This window comes from Phoenix dactylifera, chromosome 2 (assembly GCF_051530095.1).
Source record: "Phoenix dactylifera cultivar Ajwa chromosome 2, Ajwa_hap1_PhDact_Kaust_v1.1, whole genome shotgun sequence".
Lineage (NCBI taxonomy): Eukaryota > Viridiplantae > Streptophyta > Magnoliopsida > Arecales > Arecaceae > Phoenix > Phoenix dactylifera.
This window is the reverse complement of record NC_143191.1, coordinates 10489925-10513861: the sequence shown is the minus strand read 5'-3', so window position 1 is coordinate 10513861 and position 23937 is coordinate 10489925. Positions and strand designations below refer to the sequence as shown.

General features: G+C 39.2%; 2 protein-coding genes across 5 annotated transcripts in view; both read left to right on the top strand.

Annotated features, from left to right (window-relative positions):
* The window catches only part of SRT1 (sirtuin 1), a 39181-nt gene extending 23722 nt beyond the window's left edge, over positions 1-15459 (top strand). For 2 of the 4 annotated variants that reach the window (XM_039120660.2, XM_039120658.2), the window contains exons 9-14: positions 2500-2553; positions 4789-4882; positions 10114-10196; positions 13450-13517; positions 13629-13731; positions 14879-15459. In XM_039120660.2, the coding sequence (XP_038976588.2) occupies positions 2500-2553; positions 4789-4882; positions 10114-10196; positions 13450-13517; positions 13629-13731; positions 14879-15172 (696 nt within the window). In that variant the 3' untranslated portion in view covers positions 15173-15459. The remainder of the gene's footprint in view (positions 1-2499; positions 2554-4788; positions 4883-10113; positions 10197-13449; positions 13518-13628; positions 13732-14878) is intronic. The other 2 variants (XM_088715274.1, XM_088715273.1) reach the window with 1 other exon arrangement.
* Positions 15460-18540: 3081 nt separating this feature from the next.
* LOC120105175 (uncharacterized) lies at positions 18541-23177 on the top strand. Its single transcript, XM_039117414.3, has 2 exons — positions 18541-18633; positions 22279-23177. The coding sequence occupies exons 1-2, from the start codon at positions 18541-18543 to the stop codon at positions 23068-23070; spliced, it is 885 nt and encodes a 294-aa protein (XP_038973342.1). The 3' UTR covers positions 23071-23177.
* The last annotated feature ends 760 nt before the right edge of the window (positions 23178-23937 follow it).

Below are 23937 nucleotides of genomic sequence, written 5' to 3'. Positions count from 1 at the left end.
TGTTCCTAGTCTTCTCGTTCTGCAGTGAATTCAAAATGTTAGTAATGTAACTATCATGCACTCGAATTCTATTGAAATGAAAAGGGCCAAGTTCTTCGATGAAAAGGCCTATGGAATCATCTGGGAGCAGTGGGACTACTCTGCATCTGTAGGTCATCAAAACATGTAGAAAAAAAATGTGTATTGATTTCTTACAAGGTGTAGCATAACTGAATCATCTTATAAGTTGTTTGATTTATATAAATAATCTCGTCGCCTATATCATGTGTTTATCTTTGAACTTTATTGGCAGCATTTTCTTTAGTAAACTTCAATGTTAAAGAAATTTGAGAGGCTACATTTCTAAACATGCTTGGATTTGACATGAGATGAAGCTTTGGCATGTAAATGTAAATATTCTATCACAGTGTTTCAAATTGCCTTTTTGCTTATTATTTGTGGCTTAGAGATGAGCACAATTCTCTATGCAGAACCTTGTTATCCTCTAGGCTAGATTCTTCAGGCAAAGGGAAATTTTGGAAGGTAATTTCCAGGATGGATGAGCTTAAAATCTGACCAGCAACTCAGCAAGGTAGGTCTCCGTACCGGCTGTCCTTACTAGGTTTCATTGCAGGCCCCTTCCTTGCCTGCAGTTTCCTCACCAAGGGATTTAATATTGATTCTTAGAGTTCTGACTCCAATTTTATAGCCATTTGTAGATATCTGGTCAGCCTTCCATGAAACATTCTCCATCTAGAGTTGAGTGCACATAGAAAATTTTGTCGGCAGAAGGCTAGAACAGGGGTGGTGATGATGGTCAAAAATCATAATTATATATACACACAAGTGATGATAGTCGCTTGTGTGTGTGTGTAGATTTATCCATGTATTTGTTTTCTCTGATACTGATTACGTTCGTTCATTTTCTTTTTTTAAGAGCACATTGATTTACAATGTCATGGGTTGATAGTTTTTTGAAGCTTCATCTTTAATTCTATTAAATACTGAATGTATTATATGCATTTGGTTTTAATTTTTGTACCTATTCTAGTTGCATCTCCTTTTTCTCCTCATTCGTTGATGTGGGCGCTCAAATGCTTGCACTAGTGACTGTTGTTCATTTGGCTTTTGTTAGATAGCTAAATGGTCCTCTCTCTCTCTCTCTCTCTCTCTCTCTCTCTCTCTCTCTCTCTCTGAGCGCTAAATGATCATTCACAAGCAAGAACACAATTTGACAAATAGGAAAGATGTTTTCACATAATGTGGACTAAGGTACGCCATCTCGATACCGGAGTCTGTATCGGTGCCACCCTGTTACTATGTTGGTACGCCCGGAACGGAGCTGGTTCAGTGTACTGAGTGCCCCCCTCTCCCCCACCCCCCGCACGCACGCGCGGCGTAGTGTGTACTAGTACTAAACCGGTATGGTAACGTATGCTACATACTGCTTGGTTCGGTATGGCATGGCATAACTTGATGTGGACTATTATGGTAAATCTCATTAGCACAGATTATAAGATGAGCTGATTTTGCATACTATCGGATCTACCCTTCTTTCCAAATCCTTTGAGCAAATCCTAGCTCTTTCTTCATCAAGGTTCTTATTTCTTTGTTTGCATTGTTGCAGATAATTTGATTATCTCAACTGCTTCTTTACCATCTCATCCTCACGCTGTGCACCTTTGTATTCCTCCATTACACTTGTTCCAAATTGCATTTGTAATTATACTAAACATGTTCCCTGACTTCATGCATGTAGGAGATTTAAGTGTTTGTAATTGCTTCGTCATCATTTTTACCTCACTCAACTAGTATCTTAGCCTCTTTACATGCATTTGTCATCATTTTTACCTCACTCAACTAGTATCTTAGCCTCTTTACATGCATTTGCCTTGATTCTGTCTTCCTATTTGTACTACATCCACCTCAGTTTCAATTTTAAGCCTTTTGTTATTCTCTGCCTTTGATGTGCAATCTTAAAAGGATTCAAAAGTAAATTTCATATTGCCAAAGATTGTGGTTCAAATAGAAGGGAATATTTACAAGATTGAAATTTTAATTACGTATTGTCAAAAATTGTGGTTCAAGATGAAGGGAACATTTGTGGATGAGTCGCAGAGTTTATCAAAGAGTTAAATAAAATTACGTAGGAAGTAGGGGAACTTTATGGAGGATATTGTTAGGAAATATAAGAAATTTGAAATATGGGGAAAGCTGCAAGCTGCTGTCAAATATACAAAGAATTTATCTTCAAGCAAAGTTTGATTAGAAGATGTCTTAAAGAATTTTAGCTGAGAGAACTTTACTAGCTTGCTTGCTCTATATTATTTTTCCTTTGAGTTGATTATCCTACATCCACTCAAGAAAATTAAAGGTTACAAGAAAAAATATATTCATTTCTGTGTTTAGTTCATCGACATTTTAATCCAAATTTTTTAAGCCCTAGATTAATGAGAAAATTGTATTTGTTAATGTAAAATTTCCCAACCAGTCTTAGGTATCGTATTTGAATTTTTGCAGCCAACGCCAAAGGACAAAAAGGCTAGTTTGGTTATCCATGGGCTAGTAGATAAGGTATGTAGTTTTATGATTATAAAGAATCTCTTTGGCTATCTTTTTCTCTGAGCTCTGTGTCTCTCCTAATGCAGGCTATTTATTGTTATTTTGTTTGGCAATTTTTATGCTTTTATAAGAGAATGCACTTTAGCAAGGTTTTAACTCCGTACTGTTTTTCCATTGGAACAGTACGATATCAATATGGTACTGATGTGGATGGTACATACTGAAACTGTCACCTTCAGAAAAATTGAAAACTTCTCGATATTGACAAGTATGGTCGGTACGATATTGCCTATATACATTGGTATGGACTGGTATAGATTAGTACAGTTGGTAACTACCAATACAGCTGTTTCAGCATCCCAACATTTATACCAATGCCAATTTAGCGCTGAAATGATACAATGCCGGTTGTACCATCCCATTTTGGCTGTTTTGGAAACCATGCACTTCAAAATATCATTTTGCTGCATTATATAGTTGAAAACATTTAAGTGCATGCTTGAGGAAGTCTACCTATGCTTACCCATATTTAAATGCTCATGTCAAAGAGTAAAAAAAATTAGATCATTCATCTGGTTTAATTAGTGTGCAATTGTAGATGGCAAAAGAATCCTTGAGTATGTTAATGCAAATTTTCGGATTGCCATAATCAGATAGAGCTAAAATAGGATTTCTGACCAACAAAGTCAATCTACAGTAGTTAGGTCGTTGTTTGAGAAACCAAATGCACCTCTCCTTTGTGGATATAACCATCTGCACTTAAAGCAAGTCAAGAGTAAACATAGCGGCTGCCAATTGTCAGTACTCATTATATGGCAATGCTTTTACTTAGAAAACAATTATTTAGTGCTTATCAGGTTTGCCTCATTGTTTGAAACATATTATGTTAAAACTTTAAATTGACAGAGATCTAACATGCTGTCACTATTCACTAATATGGAAGACATTAATCTCTATCATCTCCAGGTAGCTTGGGTGTCAGGAGCATATTGCAGTTGCTATATGAGTTTTTCTAAAGCATATATTAAAGGAGTATACCAGAACATAAAAGAAAAGATATAGTAAAAGAAAAGTTACAGGAAAATTCAGTAAATTTGCCATTCTGCAGCAAATGGCATTTTTCATGGGGCATTTATGCCTGGGAGTTGTACCATCGAATGGATATTTTATGCCTCCACAGTTCATTTAGTTTATGATGGATGAGTAGATTAACATCAGGAACAACTAAAACCGAGATTTGTAGATTGCTCAGCTTGGTGCATGCACCACCGAGCATATCAATATACTTTTTTTTTTACCACTCTGCTAGTGCACAGATTAGCTGGATTGCCTTTCCCAGATAAGACAAATTAAAGCAAAAGAATAAAAGATTCCTCCTACTAGTGCTCTTCTTCCTTCCCCTTCCTCTGCATGTGCCATGTATTCTTATCACTTCTCCCAGTACCATCTTTACCTCTTCCTCGCCCTCACCCTGCTTCCCTCTTCCTTCACTGCTAGCATTTTGCCTTCATCACCACTAACAAACCCCCGGGAGGTGGCCACCAAGGTTTTGGTAGTTGTAGTCAATGGGGGCACTTGGTGGTGCACTTGAGGGAGAACCATTGATGTCAGAGTTGTCAAACGTGGAGAACCGCACTGAAGGTGTCGAAGGTGGGTGCCGCACCTGAGGTGTCGAACGAATCTATCGATGGTAGGAAAGTAATTAGAAAAAGCTTTCCATTTCTTTTTGAGTTAAGTCAAACCGACATAGGAAATAATTCGCCATATCACTGCTCCCTCTTTTTTCTCTTCCCTCCTCCCAAATCTCCCACGATTGTTCCTGCTATTTTATCATTGTTCAACTACGCCAACTTACTTATTGCCACACTCCATATGTCGATCTGTCCCGTGGGTCCGTGCCAAGCTGAGTGGCTGCAAGATATTGGTTTTAGTTGTTTTTTATGTTGGTCTGCTCATCTAATGGTAGAGGAATGAGGAGGGCAAAATCGTCTGCCTGACAATATGGAATTTGCTGGCTTCAATGCGCCGTAAAAGATGCATTCACGTAAGAATGACATCTTGACTGAATTTCCCATATTTTCCCCTTTATTAATGCTACTTTATAAAGATTAGACTTTCAATTTTGTCCCTCTTTTCATTTATCCTACTATTAAAAAAGATGATCAACAGACATTGCTGAAATTTTCATTTTTATTTGGTTTTTTTTGGATTTTGTTGCTTTATTAATGATGGAATGAATCATAACAGGTAATTGCAGGTGCCATGCACCTCCTTAATCTCCGGATTCCTCCTTACATCCACATTGACTTTGTCCAGCTCAGTCTCTCTCATTCCCCAAAAAGTAAGGTTAAACTCTTTTATTCTTATGTTCTAGTTCCATGCTCAGCTTATGTTTGAGGATTTATCATTGTCATATGGCTAAAAGTCGACGGCTTTACAAATGTTTCAAGAATGCTGGTTAATAAAAATCAGGGTATGCCGTACTGGCCCGTACTGGCCGGTATGAACCGGTCCGGGCTGGGACCGGTATATGATCAGCGTGGGATCCGATATTGAAAACTTTTTATTGGGATCCGTACCGGCCGGTATGGACCGGTATCGGTACGGCGGACTTTGATAAAAACTGCAATTGACCACAAGTTGTATATAGTTTCTCGGTGAAAATTACTATGTATAATTCTATGGCCTTAACATGTGCAGCCAACATTGTAGTTACATGTAACATCCAATGCAATGTAAACAACTTGTATTTCACTCTCTCTGATGTCCGCAACTCGCATCTTTTTATTGGTATGATATTGTGATGTAGCATGAACCAAGAATTTGCACAATGATGAATTTACTCTATGGCATATTATAGTGTATAAGAATGTAAGAGATTGATAGAGGATAGAGGGAGTGCAATGACTGTCTTGAGAACGATTGAATAGAAACATGCCATTGCATAATGATGAATTTACTCTATGGCATATTATAATGTATAAGAATGTAAGAGATTGATAGAGGGAGTGCAATGACAGTCTTGAGAAAGATTGAATAGAAACATGCCATCGTGTTGGCTAAAATTTAAGATGATGATCAAAATCCATAGACAAATGACCAAGATAATGCCTGTCAGGAACTGCCGGATGGAAGTTATTGATGTTGATTGAGTTAGCAGCATTACTAAAGACAAGCTATGATGCAATAGGAAACCAAAATTTGCATAAATGATAATAGTGATGTGATTCAAGTTGCTGTTAGGGAAGTCCATTATTCAGTGAATAGTCAGCCATGTGGAACTGCTGCTTTACATAATTGATGAACAGAGTTGGCATCAAGGTGTAAATGCTAGCAAACTTATCAGGCAGTGAAGATTTGTTGATAAAATTGATATAGCAAGATAAGCTACCATTCGAGGTTTAGAATTGTAATTTGAAACCATAACCATATGATGTCTAGTATCTACCTAGAGCTACCATGAATAGGAAATAGTGAAAAATGTAGCTTAAGTTTATGAATGACTAATTAAATCCAAAGGCTAATACGGCAAGAAAGGAAAACATGTAGAAAGTTATGACTTCAAAATTTGTCTTCCTCAAAAGAAATGGGTGTGTGCAAGTATACTAGTCAAACAAGCTGAGCTAAGGGCAAATTGATGAGTTGTGAAGTAGGGAGGAATATCAAACTTGAGAAATGAGACAATTGCTAGGCTTGTGTTGTTGTATTAACTTGAAGAAGCTGAAGGGCATATTGATAAGTCAGATGCTATATGGAAGATTCGGATTTAATGAAACAAATATGGGTTTTACAGATTCCTAAGGATGGCAAGGGATATAATGAATGAGAACAAACTGTCAAGCAGGGGGAACTTGGATATGCACAGAGGTTCTAAAGTATTGGATGACCAAGTAGAACATAGGTCTCAAAATATTTAATGTTAGCAAATTAACAAAAATCAAAGAAAAAAGATTTCGTGTGTGGGAACGAATAAAGATATTATAGATGCCAAATACTAAACACAGAGTGGACCCAGAATATTGAATGAAGTTGCAATCTCAAAATAGGGGACTGTACAGACACTTGGTATGCAGATACATACTAGTTCAGTGCTGGTTTCCTTTTTTTCCTTTTTTTCTGTTTTTTCAAGTTTTTGGTTCTTAAGGTTATTTAAGGTTTATAAATATTTAAATTATGATTTTAAGGTGTTTTAATATTATTTTATTTCATATTGATCCGAGAGACTATATGATTGCTTAATGGATGCAGTTATAATAATTAAACATTTGACTTGTAATAATTAAATAGACAATGCACTTTATTACAGCTCTTTTGCCCTAACATGCATTCATAGAATGTGTGCAGCCACCTATCATATACTAAATTTTTCTTGGTATCATTATTGATCCTACATTTCCATGTTACTTAAGAAAGACACGACTTTTAACGAGAAGTTGACCTAATTTATCCTACTACTTTCCCAGTGTGTATAGGGTTTTCCCAACTAAATTTATCAGTGATCCTCCCATTTCTACTTTCTGCATCTATTTTTTTCTCCTAACGCTTGTTATACAATCTCAAGCATATGAGAAATCAATAATATGATCCTGTGATTAGACAAACTATAAAATCTCTTGTGGTGTCACTGACTTTGAGCGAATCTACTATTCATCCTTGATATAGTGTTGAGCATTTGGATATCAAAAATATGATACCAAGTTTAGGCAATTTCAAGCCTTTTATGGTTTCTCTTTCTTTGTACACATTTGCTATATACCTTTGCATATCATTGTATGACTAGTTTTAGTGATCTACATCTTTCTTTCAGTCGTTATCTTCTTCATGAACTCTTGCTTTTGACTTTTGACATCCTCCCATTCTTTTAACTCTAATATTTTTGCCTTCGTTTCATGCATTTATATATGCTACATTATTTCGATATAGGTGGACAAGACACCCAAGGGTCTAGTTATTATCTTGCTAGTAGGCTTATGGTTGCACCTCTCTGTGTTTCTCTCTAATTTTTGCTATGTGATTTACAATTAAAGTATACTAGAGAGACAGTGGTTTAAACTTTAAACAAACAATCTTAGGGTTTTCTTAAGCTTTCATTTTGTTTATGCAACCATTCCCATCACGAGTTAAACATTATAGAAGGCTTCTAAGGCTCCTAAATGACAAAAAGCTATGGCTAAGTTGCATTATATTCTTGGACATGCTAAGAGCTTGCCTTCTCCAATCATTATTCATAGAAAGTGTTCATTTTTTGATGGTTGAATCAAGCAACACAAAGCTTAGATGGTGGTAAGTTGTTTTATTTAAGGGCATGACATTGCTTATGAACAAGAAATGCTGAACCGGCCCATACCGAACCGGTCCGGTCAGAAGTACCAAACTGGTACGGTCTCTGACCGGTCCAGTTTGGTGTAAAAAAATGGTTCCAGCCCTTATGGGGTCGGAACCCAGCGGTACTAGGCCGGAACCGGCCTAAACCGGCCAGTACTAGATGTGTGCCGGACGGAACTAGACGATTCCATCCGGTATGGCTAGGAACCAGTGCGAATCGGTTTGCACCGACTTCGGTGCCACAACGGTGCGCTGTGTTAAGGTGACCGTTTCGGTACCGGGCCGAGCCAGTATCGAACCAGTCCGAACCAGTGTCAAACCGGTTTGGTGGCCGACCGGTATGCCTACTAGTACCGACTTAGCGATCCTTTCTTATGAAAAAGTTTATTAAAGGCAGGAAAGCTTTTATTCAAATGTTAAATTTTGTGGTTGTGTATTCAATAGTCCCTTGTCTAGATGAACTGAAGAGAACCTCTTTCATAGGGATCTATACGAGATCTACATGTCGGATTCTGCCATTCTCTACAAATTTAGAAACTGATTATAATTAGGGCGATCTCCCTTTCAATGCCTCTTAATTAGTGCAAGGATTTTGAATTTTTATCATGGACCTATCTTATGATAGAATGTATGAGTTTTTTCTTACAAAACCCATCCTTCCCTTCAAATTTGAAGAGATGAGAATGGCATCTTGTAACCTGCTCCTCTCTTTTTGGTTATGGCATGGCCAGAATCAACCCGAATTGCTTTGAACCAAGTGGAATTGGGCGGTTTCTCACGGTTCAGAGTTGTTCAGGCCGGTTTTCGCCGGTTCTTGAACAGAGAGGTCAAATGGAACTGGTTGCATACTGGTTCAAGTTAGTATGTCCCAAACCAAGCTCTTCGGGTTAGTTTGGCAAACCATGGATTGAAGGCTTCAAAGCTCTCAAGTTAGACTAAAAGAAAAAGGAAATCCATATTTTGAATTAGTTAGGCTCAAGAAGATATAATTAGCAACCAATGGGATGAAATTGGGTGAACAAATTAGGGGACGAGAAGTTGCTTTCAGGATCAAGAGTAACATAGAAAAGTTAGCTTATGCAAATTGGTTGAGCAAGCAAAAGGAAAATGGATAATTCCCTAATCAATATATCCAGCTTGTAAGTTTCATCAGGCGGGTGAAGAGCACATTGCAATCAAGGAGAGGAAGATCACCTCAAGCACTTTGGATGATAAGGTCTTCCATATAGTTTTCTCAAGCTTTGTTACAAGTGAAGAAGTGATCGTTCATAGGGGCTCGTCAGATCTTCGCCATCCTATAGCATTCATTGACTCCATAATAAAGTAAATGTAAATGATCTTTAAATATATATGATTGAAGACCACTAATGGACTGCTCTCTTAAAGTCTTATGATTCAGATTGATTTTTAAAAACTAGTTGTTAGGCGTTCTGCTAACGAGTCTACTTGTATGAATGATGTGGACTACTAGTCTCAAACAATCTTCAATCTTTGAAGGTCATGAGATGGTGATACAAACTGTGATTCCATGAAACTTGAGTGGCAAATATTGATTGTATACACTAGGTCATTGTGACATTAAGTGAAATATATTTGTTAAAGGACTCTCATCTTATCAGTCGGGCACCATACAGAGGAAATTGTATTGTAGAACCTACATACAGACTCTGATATATAATCCATTTATAGGCATTTACTGGATGAATAAATCTGCACTTAACAAATATGCCAGTACTACAGGAGTTTAGGTTACATTTTTCCTTTCATGGTCTACCTACTGTATCTTCTTCTGGAATTTGCATGAGAAACATGTATTCTTGTTCTTATATGTTATAATTTATTTTCATTTAATGTTTCATCAATTTGACTTTGTGTATCCTTTCAAAACAATTATGAATCTTGATGATCCCACATTTGCTTGAAGTTGCATCATTGGGTTTATAAATATGTTGCAAATCAATAAATGCTGAATGTTTAACAAATTTTCCTTTCTTCCCTGGACATGTCATGCTCAGATAATTTCTATGCACCCAAACCTTCTTTTTTTTTTTGTAAGAATTTTTTGGCAAATTCCTTTCTGTGCACATCTCGTTCTGCGATTCTTCAACTTTCAACTTTACTGAATGTTTGTTGGTTTCTTGAAAAACTTTTGGTTTTTCCTGATTTATATCAAGAAAGGTGAGAGATCCTCACCTGACAAATTTGTTTTTATTATTTTATTCAGAATTTTATTCATTGAAAATGCAGAGAAAACTTATGTTAAATGGAACCTCAGAATTGCAAGCATACATGGACAGAGAGCCCCATTACCATTTCTGAAGTCAGTTGAGGTAAAAAGTAGAAATAATGTACATATTTGTACAACTTGTACACAGACGCACACACACATGCATATTTACATTCAACATACATGTTATATACCTATATAATTAAATATGTGTTTATATATGTATCTATATTTGTTTATTCTTGTAATGCTAGCTAGGTTTTTCTTTGTTGTCAGTGCACTTTCTGGACTCCAGGTGCATTTCGTTTTTCTTTTGATTCTTGCTGATAAGTGAGGTTTTGGAAGTAGTGTTGTACTTATATAGACAACTTAAGTTGCAGCAAACTTTCTCCTTGTGTGCATGCGTGATATTTGAAATCTGAAAATTTCATTTTTTTCAGTTTCTACCTATTTAATAGAGAAATCTGAGTCTATCAAAAACTGGCAAGAAAAATTATTGCGAGGGTCAAGTGGGTTGCTAGTTCCCATGGATACCACCACCTTCCACTCCGAAGGCATATTGTTTGCTGCAGGTCCAGCTTGGAGAAACTACCATTGTAGTATTGTCCCATTCTCGTGAAAGAGTGAAGAAAAGCTGGACTATGCAACTAATCTTGCAAGATCAAACTCTCTGTAGGGCTTATGATTTCCTTGAAAACATAAAAGTTGAATGGTGATCAGATGAACTCGAGATGTTGTACCTATGTTAGTCTGATTGTCAATAAATTGTTAGTAGATCTTATATTTGCTTGCTCTAGTCATGATCGACCGACAGATCAAATGGAATGATAGCGGTTATGTTGTTAAAGAAAATTTTGAGTAATGTGTAAGTTTATGTTGAACACAGCATTCTATCTATGCATAAGAAGCAAGAAAAAGTAAATAATATATTCTATTTTTAGTTGTTTACTAGGAGGCAGGGGACTTATGCTATGCTGTATGATGAGTTAAAAATTTTGAAATTCCTTGCTCTCTGATGGATCAACAAGTAATGACATCATTGACGAATCAGCATCTTTTGATGTGAGCTGGAGTTGAGAACTTGAGATGCTGAAAGAATGAAGGTGCTAGAGATGACACCATAATACCATGAATGCTTTGAACTTCAAGAAGTTGTTGACAAAGGAAGCTCAACAAGTTGGAATGATATGTTTTTTTTTTTTTTGAAACGTTTGTAATGATGTAATTTTGTGTTGTTTACACTTATTTATTGCCTTACTTATGTCATTTACATTTTATATGAAAGGGTTTGGCTAATTGTAATCTTATGCATTGGGTTTTGCCTATGGTCGGTGGAACCGTCCCGACTCGGGCGGTTCTACCCGTTTCGAGTTGTACTGGTGGCTCACCGGTACGGTTTGGGTTCGGCACGCTACCGGAGAAGGAGAAGAGAAAGAGAGAGCGAGCGAGGGAGGGAGGGAGGAGAGGCGGCGGACGCCGGCGGAGGCCGCCGGGGTTGAGGCTGCGGCCGGTTTTTCTGTTTCGAATGAAACAGGGGTTCGGCCGCGGTTAATTAATTTCAAAATTTTTAAGTGAAGTCGGCAAGGCTGCAGCCTCCGCCGCCCCCCCGCAGCCCTCCGTCAGCGTCTGCTGCCTCTCCTTCTCCCTTCCTCCTCCACTCTCTCTCTTTTTCTTTCCTTCTCCGGCTCCGGCAGCGTGCCCTCTCTCGGTAAGGGCCTGACATGGTTCATACCAAGGTCCGCCGTACCAGTACCGGTCGGCATACCGGTGGCGGCCTGGACCGGTACGAAACCGGTCCCGTACCGGTGGCGTACCGGTTCTTCAACAATAAACTACCGGTACCGGATTCCATACTGATCCGATACCGGTCCCAGACCGGACCGGTACGTACCGGTCCCAGACCGGACCGGTACGTACCGGCCCATACCGGCCGGTACGGACCAGTACGGTAGACCATGGTTTATACCGACTCGTCCCGCTAGAAAATCGGTACGGTGCCTGATACTGGTTCCTCTGACCTTAGTTTTGCCTAATTTTTTGGACGATTGCATCATTACAATGCATCCAACACTTGTTCTATATATTTTAAAGTATCAAATCCAAGATTTAAAATCTTGGTTGTATACCAGACTGGGATGGTACTACTACATACTCTACCTTACTGACACATTGATTGTTCGTTCCGACACCAAAGCTGGCATAATTCTCTTTTGTTTTTTTTTTCTTGCACCAGTACGAATGGCGTTCCAATTATCGATCCTTCACTTGTTTGGTACAGTCAGTATGTTCTGGTACTTAAAATCAAGGATCAAAACTCTCTGATGTTTTTCAATATATCCCAAGTTCTCAATCGCATGTTCTGACTGTTCCATCATCCCTGTGCAAATATATTTCTCTGAATGGTTTTTGGCTGTGCATTTTGCTGAATTGTTGCCAGAGCAAGTGATTTGAATGCCAAGAAAAACTAATTGTTGCTGGTTTCTTGCATTTCTTTAGGGTTTTCTGTCCATGGCTCTTTACTGATATCATATTGGTTGTATTTTTGATGATTAGAGTAAAATGTCGGGCAAGGTTCGCTATACCGGTCGGTACCGAGCGTACCGTACCCGTACCGATGGGTACCGGTATCGGTACACCAATATCGGTACGGTCGGTACCGAGCGTACGGTACCGTACCGACACTCGGTACGCCTATACTAGTGCGGCACCGGTACGGGGTTCGGTACCGATACGGCGAACCTTGAATTGTCGGGTTTGTGGGTTTCTCTTTACATCAACGAGCTGCAATATGATCAACATGGACAAGAATGTATTTTCTGACTCCAGAGATGAGTGGGCTGATGCAGTAGTTTCCCAGTATCTGGATATGACAACATAGGGGTGTATGTGGACAAGCATGGGTGTTTTAGCATGAAATAGACTATCATGTGAATGTCATAATATTTTAGTACATTATGCATGTTTTGGCGCCTGCATTGACCTTGCAAACATGGACATGCATATTCACCAAATCATATCCTGTTACTACCATTATCCTTGGGAGAAAACAAACTGTTTACTGTCTATGAACCTTCAATAGCTTATAGCTTAATAGTATAACTAGTTTCCTATTGCTTTTGTTTACCTTTCTGTTTATGGATGTTGTTTACCTTTCTGTTTACTGTCTATGAACCTCAATAGCTTAATAGTATAACTAGTTTCCTATTGCTTTTGTTTTACCAAATTGTTGGCTGCTGAATTTCCTTGTTTAAATGGTTATGCAATTAGTATTTTGATTGTTGTCATAAAAATACATGGTTTCTTAGTCTTGCATAATTTTGACCATTAGACCCTGACATCAACTTAATTTCTGTAAGGTTTCCTTTCCTGAGAGACCAGACTTGAAGACTGCTTTCCTACACGAGCAGCCTTTTTATTTGAAAAGGTTTCTTGAATAAGTTCATTCAGTGGACAACTTAGTTTCTTGCTCAGGTTTTGTATAGAATCTTTTTGATCCATTAAGATATATTTTCTTGACCTATTGTTTATATTGTAGAGAGACATTGAGGAAAAGACCATTCAAAATGCTGTTGACATTCAACTTTAGTGATGGTTGCAGCTGTCTATGTACTACAATTGAGTGGCCCATCAATTTTCAGGTGAGAAATATAGGTTAGTCCGTTAGATGTTCTTTGCTAATTTACATTTTCACTTCTGTTTGGTGCTCCTTTGAATTAGAAAGGCTAAAATAATTATGGTTGATTTGTTACTCTTCTGACTTATTGTAGCATCTATTCAGTAATCTCTTGTGTCATTCAACCGATGTACTCTCAAGTATTTTTATTGAAATGCTTGCTTTCCATTTTTATGTGTCAGCAGTCTGAACACATTGACCTACAATGAAATTTCTGTTATAATGATCTTGTTTAGATCCACCTATTTGACAAGATGCCATACTAATGGACCATTAGAGAGTTAATGTCTATTAAGTATTATTGGACTTGGTTCAATGTCCTTGTGTGCTCCTTTTTTAAAATGCCATGGAAATATTTTTTAATAATATTGTTTTAATTGAATTTTAGACTGAAAAATTGACAAATTTTGCTTGTGCTTTAGGAACCTCCTTTTTCTTTTGGTTTATATATAATAGCATATAAACTGGTTTTCGGATCTTTATACTAATTCTGTGGGATCGCTTTTAAACATAAAATGTCTCTGACATGTATGTTATTCTTATCTTTGATAATGATGATAATTACATACCTCTGGAGTATAATCAAAGCACCTTATAGGAAATATAGAATCTGAGAAAGATGCAGAGATATTTCTAGTCTCACCTTGCTGGTTTCTGGGGCCAGCTTTTTCATTTTAGGAACCAAGTGCTTCCACATGTTGAATTCAGGAAATGATGAATGTCAAAACTTTGAAGAAGTTAGAACTAAAACTACTGGAAAACAAGAGGTTAAAACTAAACTGTTTCTTATATTTTTGTATTAGTAGAAGCAGTAAAATATGGGCCTGAGTTAGTTTATACTGCCCTTTAGTTTGGGCTACACATCTCGAATTAAGAATTATGCTTCTAAATTTGTATTTGTTTTTCATATTTTTGTGGAACTTCAACATGGTTGTCTTGCCTTGAGTTTAATTGCCTTCGTAACATTGTCGCTTGCACTTTGTTGAAACATGCATGCCTGGATATATCAGTGATGTTAAACTAATTATTGTCTTGGAAAGAAAATGCAAAATAAAAAAAGAAAGTGCAAACGGAATTTAAATTGAAGATGTGTAACACTTTATGCTGTGCAGGTTACAAAAGACAATTTAGTTCGTGAGAAAAATGAAGTCCTTCGAGAGCTCAGGGATGCAGCAGACAAGGAATCTCATTGTGGGCAGCATGCTGTTTTGGAGAGAAAGGTCAATCCCAGGTCTGAAGTCACCATATATGCTATTGTGACAAACATTCGTAGGTATAATGACCCAGAAGAGGCCAATGGAGTACTAGAGATCACCCCTAATAGCAATAGTAATTTTATGATTAAGAGGTGCAGTGAAGGTGTGAATGGCAGCCAAACGTCTCAGAAAAGACCCAAGTGGTCGTAAGCACCTACCTTTTCGCTTCTGGCTATTTGGTTTTGTATATAAGATGATGTAGATACTAGCATTAGGAAAACTCCAGTAGACTGATCTATAGGTACTGATAGACTGGAATTTTGGTGCATATACTTGGATAGGTTGGGTGAATTTGGCATACCACCACCTAAACTGCAATTGCTGAAAGGGAAAAAAAAATATCTTGAAATATACTGTCCTGTAAAGTTTGTTAGTTCTTACAAGCTATATTATATTTAAGCAAGGGTACCCAAATTTAATTTAAGGATATTCTTTCATTTTGCTGCTGCTGCTGCTTGGATGTGAATGGCGAAATGAGTAATGCTTAGTTCCATTACCTTAAAAAACGTTGATCTGTGCATCCATCACCACCTTGTTTTTTACTTGCTAACTGGATGAAGACCTAAAGTGCAGCCATTTTATAATAGATTGACTTCATCGTTTGGATCGAAGTACATTTAATGGAGCTGGAAGATGTGGGTGCAGAATACTGCCTCTTGATTCACCTCACCTCCTCTTGGTCAGGAGCTATGCAGGGTGATCATTTAGCTCCAATTTGTTTGATCAATTAGAACTTGGACTAGCGTTGATTTTGCAGTACTAGCTACAGTTGGGATCGTTCCTGTGGTTGCCTAAGAAAACCGGTTCCAATCCTAAACTTGTTTAATTGCAGATCAAGCCTCATTTGACAAAAAATAAATAAATAAATTGTGGGCATAATTCTTGAGGGCTGAAGTATCTATCACAGCTGCGGTGCTTATTCTGCGTCTTCTTTCTAATGGTTGGCTTCTTGGATGTAAGGACCAGTGAGTTAATTTGATTTGTTTGAACTACTCTTGCTCTTAACCTTACCTTTCATCCAACTCTTTAGCCTCTCTTTTGGCACTGTATCAAGTTCCAGCCATCAAAGCTGCCCAACCAACCAAAGTATCCAGTAGGGTGTAAGGTGGTGATGCTAATCCGGGAAGAGAGCTACAGAGGGAGGTTTTAGTCTTCAGAGTCGTCTCCTGCTGTGGGAAGAATGTGAGGCCTGTAGCCCTTGGCTACTGTCGTGCACGGCTGTACTCGTGGTCGAGACGGCTGGACTGGTTCTTGAGAAGTGTCATGGTGTACGTAGCTAAGTTCCATAGCCTACAGCTAAAATTAGGGCTGGAAATGGATTGGTAGATCCCTTTTTGAAATTACTTCGGGCCACCCTGAACCGACATTAGGCTGAGATTTGAAAACATGACCTGTTTCTTGTATTGATTCAATTGGATTCATAGATTTCCATTGACTTTTAACCTTCTATAACGCATGATGACTCTTGTGACCTTTGGCCTTCTACTTTTTTTTGACGTTGTCTTGACTTTTACTCTCCAACTAGAATGCTAATTGGATGCCACGTCATCTTAGGAATCAAGTTTATTATGATATAGATTCTGCAGTTTCTTGGTGACTAGCCAGGTGAGAAAAATAAGGAGCAAGAGGAAGTTAAAAAATAACCACACGATGCTGATGCTGCCTTGTAATTCCCGAGTGCTGCCTGCGCCGAAAGCCATCGCCAATGTGAGCAGACCTGCAATCACAGAACCCTGGAGCGCTATCAGCCTCTTCTTGGCATGGAAGAAGCTCGGGTGCAAGAGCATCATGATGGTGATTATCGACAATGTAAAAGCGGTGGCGTTGGCCGCAAAGAAAATATTGTATCGAGTCGGACTTTTGTCAGCCAACACCGGATTCCCAGCAGTGTGTGCTTTAATGCTGCTAGGCTGATAGGTGGTGGTGATGTTGGGATTGCTGGTATTGAAAGAGGAAACCGGAGATGGCGTTAATGAGTCGTCCTGCCAGAAGCCACCAGGCGGGTTTAGCCTGGCGATGTATGTTACGGAGGCGATGAGGGTGGCCACGACCATAAGCCAGCCTTGCATCTTCTTGAGCCATTCTTCCACCTTTTCTATTTCTTTTTGGTTCGACCTTTCCCCCTTCACTATGATCACCGTGTCGCCACTAGCTGATGACAAGGAGCGTGATACGTACCGTTTGAGCGTGGATTTCGGTTGCTGCCGCAATCTGATCGTCTGCCGCTAGGAGGGTCGGTGGGGAGGAGAAGTAGAAGAAGAAGACGAAGGTGGCAAATTCGTGGGCATTTTAAGGCTTGGGTCGTTGCGTTGGTGGTGGAGGTTTTCGGAAATATGGGGAGGCTTTGAGCCAAGCTCATGGTGACATATCCATGACATTAGATAGAGTTCTCGGGCTCGGAATCTCGGGCAACTTGTACTGTTTTCAAAGCATTCTAGTAATAATTTATTTTGTTAAGTTTGCGCATTCTGCAAGGGGAGAGAAATTTTAGCTCGAGATGAATAAAAGTAGTCGCTAATTTTTTTAATGGCTTGTGGGCTCCTAACTCGCTTCCTATACTTTATTACCTTGCGGTCTCTTTACTTTTGCCTCACCGAAGGCATCTCCTTATTCCTCTCTAGCAAACATGTTTGAACCAGTCCTAACACAAACATCCTAGTGTTCAAATTAGATCACCAGCCCATGGTTCATGCCCTTCACTTATGTCACCATAGGGGAGCATGGGTATTGGCTCATCAAATCACTGCAATATGGTGGCATATTAACTGGATGGTGGCACTTGAAGAAGTTATTTGGATGCTGGGGAGGACCACCTCATTCCTCTATGGCATCACAGCGACCATCCTAAAGTTGCTGAAAGTTTCTAGGATGGGCTTCGTCTGCTTGGTGGATGGACTCAACAGGTTGGTGGTAGATGGGCGAGTTAAGGGTCTCGAGCAGCCATTGTTCATTTAAATTCTTCTATATGAGCTGGCTGTAGCCATCCATTTGCCCTTCTATGGAGCCCTTTTTCAGTCTACCCCTCTCTGTTACATTTCTCTTCCTTGGTCTTGCAATGTTGGCATCTCTGCTAACTATAGCATAAATCACTTGTATCAAAATTCCAGCATTAAAAAAAAAAAGAGGATATGTAAATAACTCTACTGTTGTAATGGTTATATCTAAAGCGATTAATTAACTGCTTGTGTGGTCCTTGCATAGCTTCACAATCCTGAGAATAATGGTATAAAGAGTCTAAGCACGTCTTTAATAGCATTTGCTGGGGTCATGTTATTTCTGTAGCCTTTTATGCTGGATGAGAGAGGCAAGCCAGGCATCCATCCATCTTTCTTTGGTTTTAGTACTGGGGGAATAAAAAAAGGCATCCATCTCTTCCCTTTGCTCTTTAGAATTGAAAGCAAAAGTTATTAATCTTATATATTAGCAGGTGCCCTTCTCTAAAGCAGTATTAAATCTTAATCAAGATCATAACCATCTCCTACCTTCACCAGGGTGGAGAGGGAGAGAGAGAGAGAGAGATGGCGGAGGACTTTGTGACAGGGATGGCGACGACTGCCATCGGTGCCCTCTCAGAAAAACTGTACGTCAGACATGTCATCAGAGATCAACATGTCTGGACTCGTGCGTCAAGATGTCCAATTTGTCGAGACTGAGCTCAGTAGAATACTATGTGATAGTGGACTATTTAGTGGGTTAGATACCTTGAATAATTTTTTATGTTATTTTGGTTTTGTAAGAGAATATATATATATATATATATATATATATATATATATATATATATAGATAGATAGATATATAGATATATATATAAGGGACATGGATGTTTCGGTTCTTGTAGCGTTGCTGACAAAACGCATTAAGAAGGAAGAAAGAGGAGACCGAGGAAGAGCTGAAGAACGAGGAGACTTGAGAAGCAGCCAAGGGCCCGGAGAAATAAAGTAAAACTACGAAACGCATGAAAAGGTGGAGTCGATCGAGCACCCGTGCGGACCCCTGCGTGGAGCTGAGCTCATATTACTTGGGAACAACTGACGAGCGAAAACAAAGAGCTCGGTAACTCGAGACGAAGGCCCTCTTAAGAATTGGCATTGCCTCCAGTCTCATATTACTTGCTATCGAAAGGAATTAAGTAGATATTAACAAAGTTTGTTTTGTCTTGTACGTTACCACATAATGGCATCATGTATGTGTACTTCTTTACGCATGTTTTTCAGGATTATATACGACATGATGCCTTTGTTTGGTTGAACTTCATGGATGTCATCATCATGGCTATCTGGCCATGAAACTGAATCCACTACATGATAGCTTCATGTGCATATGTAACACTTGGTACATAACATATTTTTCATATTACATTGGTATCTTCCCTGCGTCATGGAATTGCATAATTTTGATGAGAATAATTTGGCGAATACAATGGAATAAGATGCAACTAAGGCTGTCTAGGTATTGGTCATGTGCGAGAAAAAGTAACCAGAGCTGGCAATTGTCAAAAAAGAGTTGCGACGTAAGATGGTCTACTACTTAAGTGATCTCTATCTCTTTACGTTAAAAAAAAAAAAAGGTGACGGTAGTGCTTTGTTGAGTAGGTCCAACGAAGCTTTTGCATGAGGTTCTTGACTCCATTTAACAAAATATTTGATTCATTCAAAATCCAACGTTCGTATATTTGATCTAAAATTAAAGAAGCTGGTCAGGTAGGAGAAGCTCGCAAAGCTGAGAATTCAAAAGAGTTCTGACGTAAGCCAGTTCCTCTTTCGAGGAATGCTTTAATTGTCGTGCTTTAAGCGACATTTTAAAGTTTTGTTATTGGGAAAAAAACAAAAAGCCCATCAGTTTTTTTTTTAAAAAAAAAAAGAAAAAAGGGGGGCCCGAAGAGGAATCATCAACTTTTATGGAGAGGATGAAACGGAACAAAAAGAAAAAGGATGTATGCAGGTCCGCTAGGGACCAGGTTGAAAAATACAAACAGAGAGAAGAGATAAGAGGGAGATGAGGGGAATGCCTTCCCTCCAACTATGCCATGCTCATCATGCAAATTAGTCATGAAGTTAGGGCAGAATAGAGAGGTTCAGGGATTGTATGAGAAACTAATGCATGGAAATAGACCTCGAGATGCTGGAATATTATCAAGTAGCAATGGTTGCAGAATAAATTTTGAAGAGATAAGGAAACTTATTCAAATAATTAAGTTTTAGATGTAGTACTTATTTTGTAGAATATAATAGAAATTTTGTGCATTTGATCAAAGGGGTAAGTGTATATATTTAATATATATTGAATTTTATTATAATTTAAATTTTATAATAAAGATGAAATTGCCCTCCCACTATTATGTATGTTTAGAGAGTAGATGAAGGTATAGAATTGTGTACTTATTTCGTAAGGTTAAAATAGAAGTGAGTTGGTATGTATGTGAATGTATACATGATGATCTTAGCTCATGCATAGATGACATTTTATGAAAGACTAGTGCATCAACGTGGCATTCTAAGGAGTGCATAGTGTTCATGATAATCCATAAAGAAATTCATATATATATATATGAGTCGATTAAGGTGAGAAAAGATTAAAAAAGGAGGATACAACTCAAACAAAACTTTTTTTTCTTTTGAACTCAACTCAAACAAAACTTTATAATTCTGTTGCAGTGCTACAGTTCCCTTCCGGGCTGCAATTCTTTATCAGCACTCCAACTTTGTGATTTCTTTCCAAGCGTTCATAAATTCCAACCCCTCGCAATATCTCTTTTTTAGTGACATCACTCTCTTTGTACAGGCTACAGCATAACGTGCCCATGAGTAAGGTTTTAGTTTTGTGAGCCTCACTGAATTTTTTCTTCGTTGTTAGCCGGATTAAATGTAGCAGGGATTAAACTATAAAGCCAACTTAGGTGTTAAACAAAAGGACGGATGCTCTACTTGCATAACTAAAAATAATTTAATGAACTGGCCACAAAAAACACTTTTATTTGTGAAGCAAGCTAATTCCATAGTTTGTAAATTTGAAAATTTGTCAACTATCATGTTTATCCAGCAAATTAAAAATGCTTGGCTTGTTGAATTTTGTTTCCCCCATCCGATAAAGTAAACTTTCTTCATGACGTCGTTTCTACGGCTTCACCCTTCTAAAAGTGCCACGCGTATTTAACTAACGTGTAAGGGCATTTTATAGGAGCCTCACTCCCACAGAATTCACCATCTCCACTCGCTCAGTGAGACAGAGAGAGAAGAGAGAGAGCAATGGCAGGAGGTGGTGATGGCATCCCAATCTTCCCACGGCTACCAAGGATCAGCTCTGGTAATGTAGAATAATATGCTCATATATAGTACCGATGATGAGTCTTACTCATGTCTTGCTTTCTTCTCTAAAGGCTTCCACTTTGTTCTCTCTCTTTCACCAAAGCCCACACGCATTTGCATGTTCACTGAAAACATTTTCATCTTCGGTTCCTGAACTGCGCTAATTTCCACGGAAGTCTTGCCAACTCTCTCTCTTCCCCCGTTTCTCTTTCGTGTGTGTGCTCTTCCATCGAAGCACACACCCATGGCCCGTCCTTTATTGGGTGTTTCTATTGATCTTCTGTTCTCTATTCTATCTCATTTCTAGTCCTAGTAGTCTCTTTTTTATATATATATATATATATATATATATATTATTTTTTGCTAAAGCGAATATATCATATATGGTGGGTACAGCTACATCTAAGAAAGTTACAAAATAATAATTTTCGGAGCGCTTCAGATAAAGTTCTCCTCTAGTCAAAGGGTCTTCCTAAAATGGTTAGTCTAAGAGGTTACTCCGTCCGTTGGCCTCTCATTTTATAACGAGATAATTTTTTTGTCTTTTTTTTTTTCCCTTACCACGGTTTCTTTAACATCCTTCGGTCAACAACCTTTCCCCCGTCAATTTCCATCGGAAAAGCTCGAAACCTTTTCAAGCAGGCAACCTAACAACTGGCCACCTGTCCTCATGCAAACAGGCCTGCCGCAGGCCTGCGCCTTTGTAGGCTCGGCAGCCAACAAAAGATCGACGCATAAAACTAAGTGAGCGGGCACCCAAATGCCTTCGCCGTGTCCTCGTGGACGGGGTTGTATGTTTCGCAGTGCCAAGGAAAGTGGGCGAGGCGGAGTTGCCGAGTGTTGTATGATACTTTTGCTGTCAGAAACAGAAAAGAAGAAGAAGAAGAAGAAGAAGAAGAAATCCTTCTTTGGGGTGGAAGATGCAACCCCTATCCCTTGTCCCCATAGGACGGGGATACACAAGCGGCGCTTGGAACGCCTCTCTTCTCTAGCTTCTTACCAATTTATTCCTTTGCTCTGACTGGACTGTTGCGGCTTGCAGATACGGCCAGGCCGTTCGCTGGCGGGATCAACGCGAGCCAGGCCGGTCCTTCCGGAGGAGTCAACACCAACCTGCAGACCGGTTCAGCCACTCGGACCCCGGTCCGTCCCGGCGGCGCGGCCGCCCCTGCAGCCCACCCCCAGCTCAACCTCCGGGAGATGGAGCGTTTCATGCCGATCGCCAGCGTCACCCGTATCATGCACAGGGCCCTGCCATTGCATGCAAAGATTTCCGATGATGCTAGAGAGACGATCCAGGAGTGCGTGTCGGAGTACATTCGCTTCATCACTGGCGAGGCCAACAAGCGGTGCCGGCGGGAGCAGCGCAAGACCATCACTGCCGAAGACGTGATCTGGGCCATGGGAAAGCTTGGCTTCGACGACTATGTCGCCCCCCTCAGTCTGTTCCTGCAGCGCTACCGAGAGAGTGAGGGTGACCAGTGCATCGGTGAACATTTTCCGATCGTCAAGCATCGTCGCCACCCGCAGATGAGTGACACCATCTGCGCTCCACCGGTCCTTTCACGGCCTCTTGTAATATGCTTGTCGACGCTGCCGCTGCCAACTCCATCGGGCCTCATCATGCCACCAACTGCGCCCCCTCCTCGCATCAACCATCTCGTTGACAAAGGCTCGGGAGCAGGCTACTTCCTCGGGATGCACGGGGATGGGGACGGTGCCGGGCCTGTTAGAAATTAAGCTAGACCTTTTATTTTCCCAAGTCATTTATGATGTGTTGTTTCCCTATGTTTGTAATTTCTAAGCGTCAAATGTCTTTTGGTTTCCCGAGTGGCATGGGGAGATGGTTTTTCTCTTTATTAGGTGGTTATTTGATGCTTAGGGAATGCTAACGAAATTAATACTCTTAATTTCGGATTAGCTTTGGAGGGCCTATATAAGGGTCATGTAACTTGTTGTTTTAAACATATGAGAACCTGAGAAGAAAAGTTCATTTGTAGTACAACCCATTGGCTTGCTATTTTCACTATTCATCAAGAGAACAACTTTCTTCTCTTGTTTTCTTCCCACAAAATTTGTTTGATTCCAACAAATTGGTATCAGAGCTAGCTTACAAGTTTATCTTGATGTCTTCCCATATGTTGCAACCACAACTTCCCAAATTCACCGGAAAGAATTATAGCCAATGGAGTCTTCAAATGAAGGTTCTTTATGGATCCCAAGAATTATGGAATATTGTAGAGAAGGGTTTTGTCGACTTCGATAATGAAGCCTCTCTTACTCAACAACAATTGCATGAGTTGAAGGACAATCGCAAGAAGGACAAAAAGGCGTTGTTTTTTATTTATCAAGCTGTTGATGAGGTTATCTTTGAGAGGATTTCTCAAGCTACCACCGCAAAAGAAGCTTGGGAAATTCTATATGTTGCCTATAGAGGATCTGAAAAAGTTAAGATGGTTCGTTTGCAAACTCTAAGAAGTGAGTTTGATATGTTGCGAATGAAGGAGAATGAGACGGTTGAAGAATTCTTTAACCGTGTCACATCTATCATCAATCAAATGAAGATAAATGGTGACCAAGTTGAAGAAAAAAGAGTTGTAGAGAAAA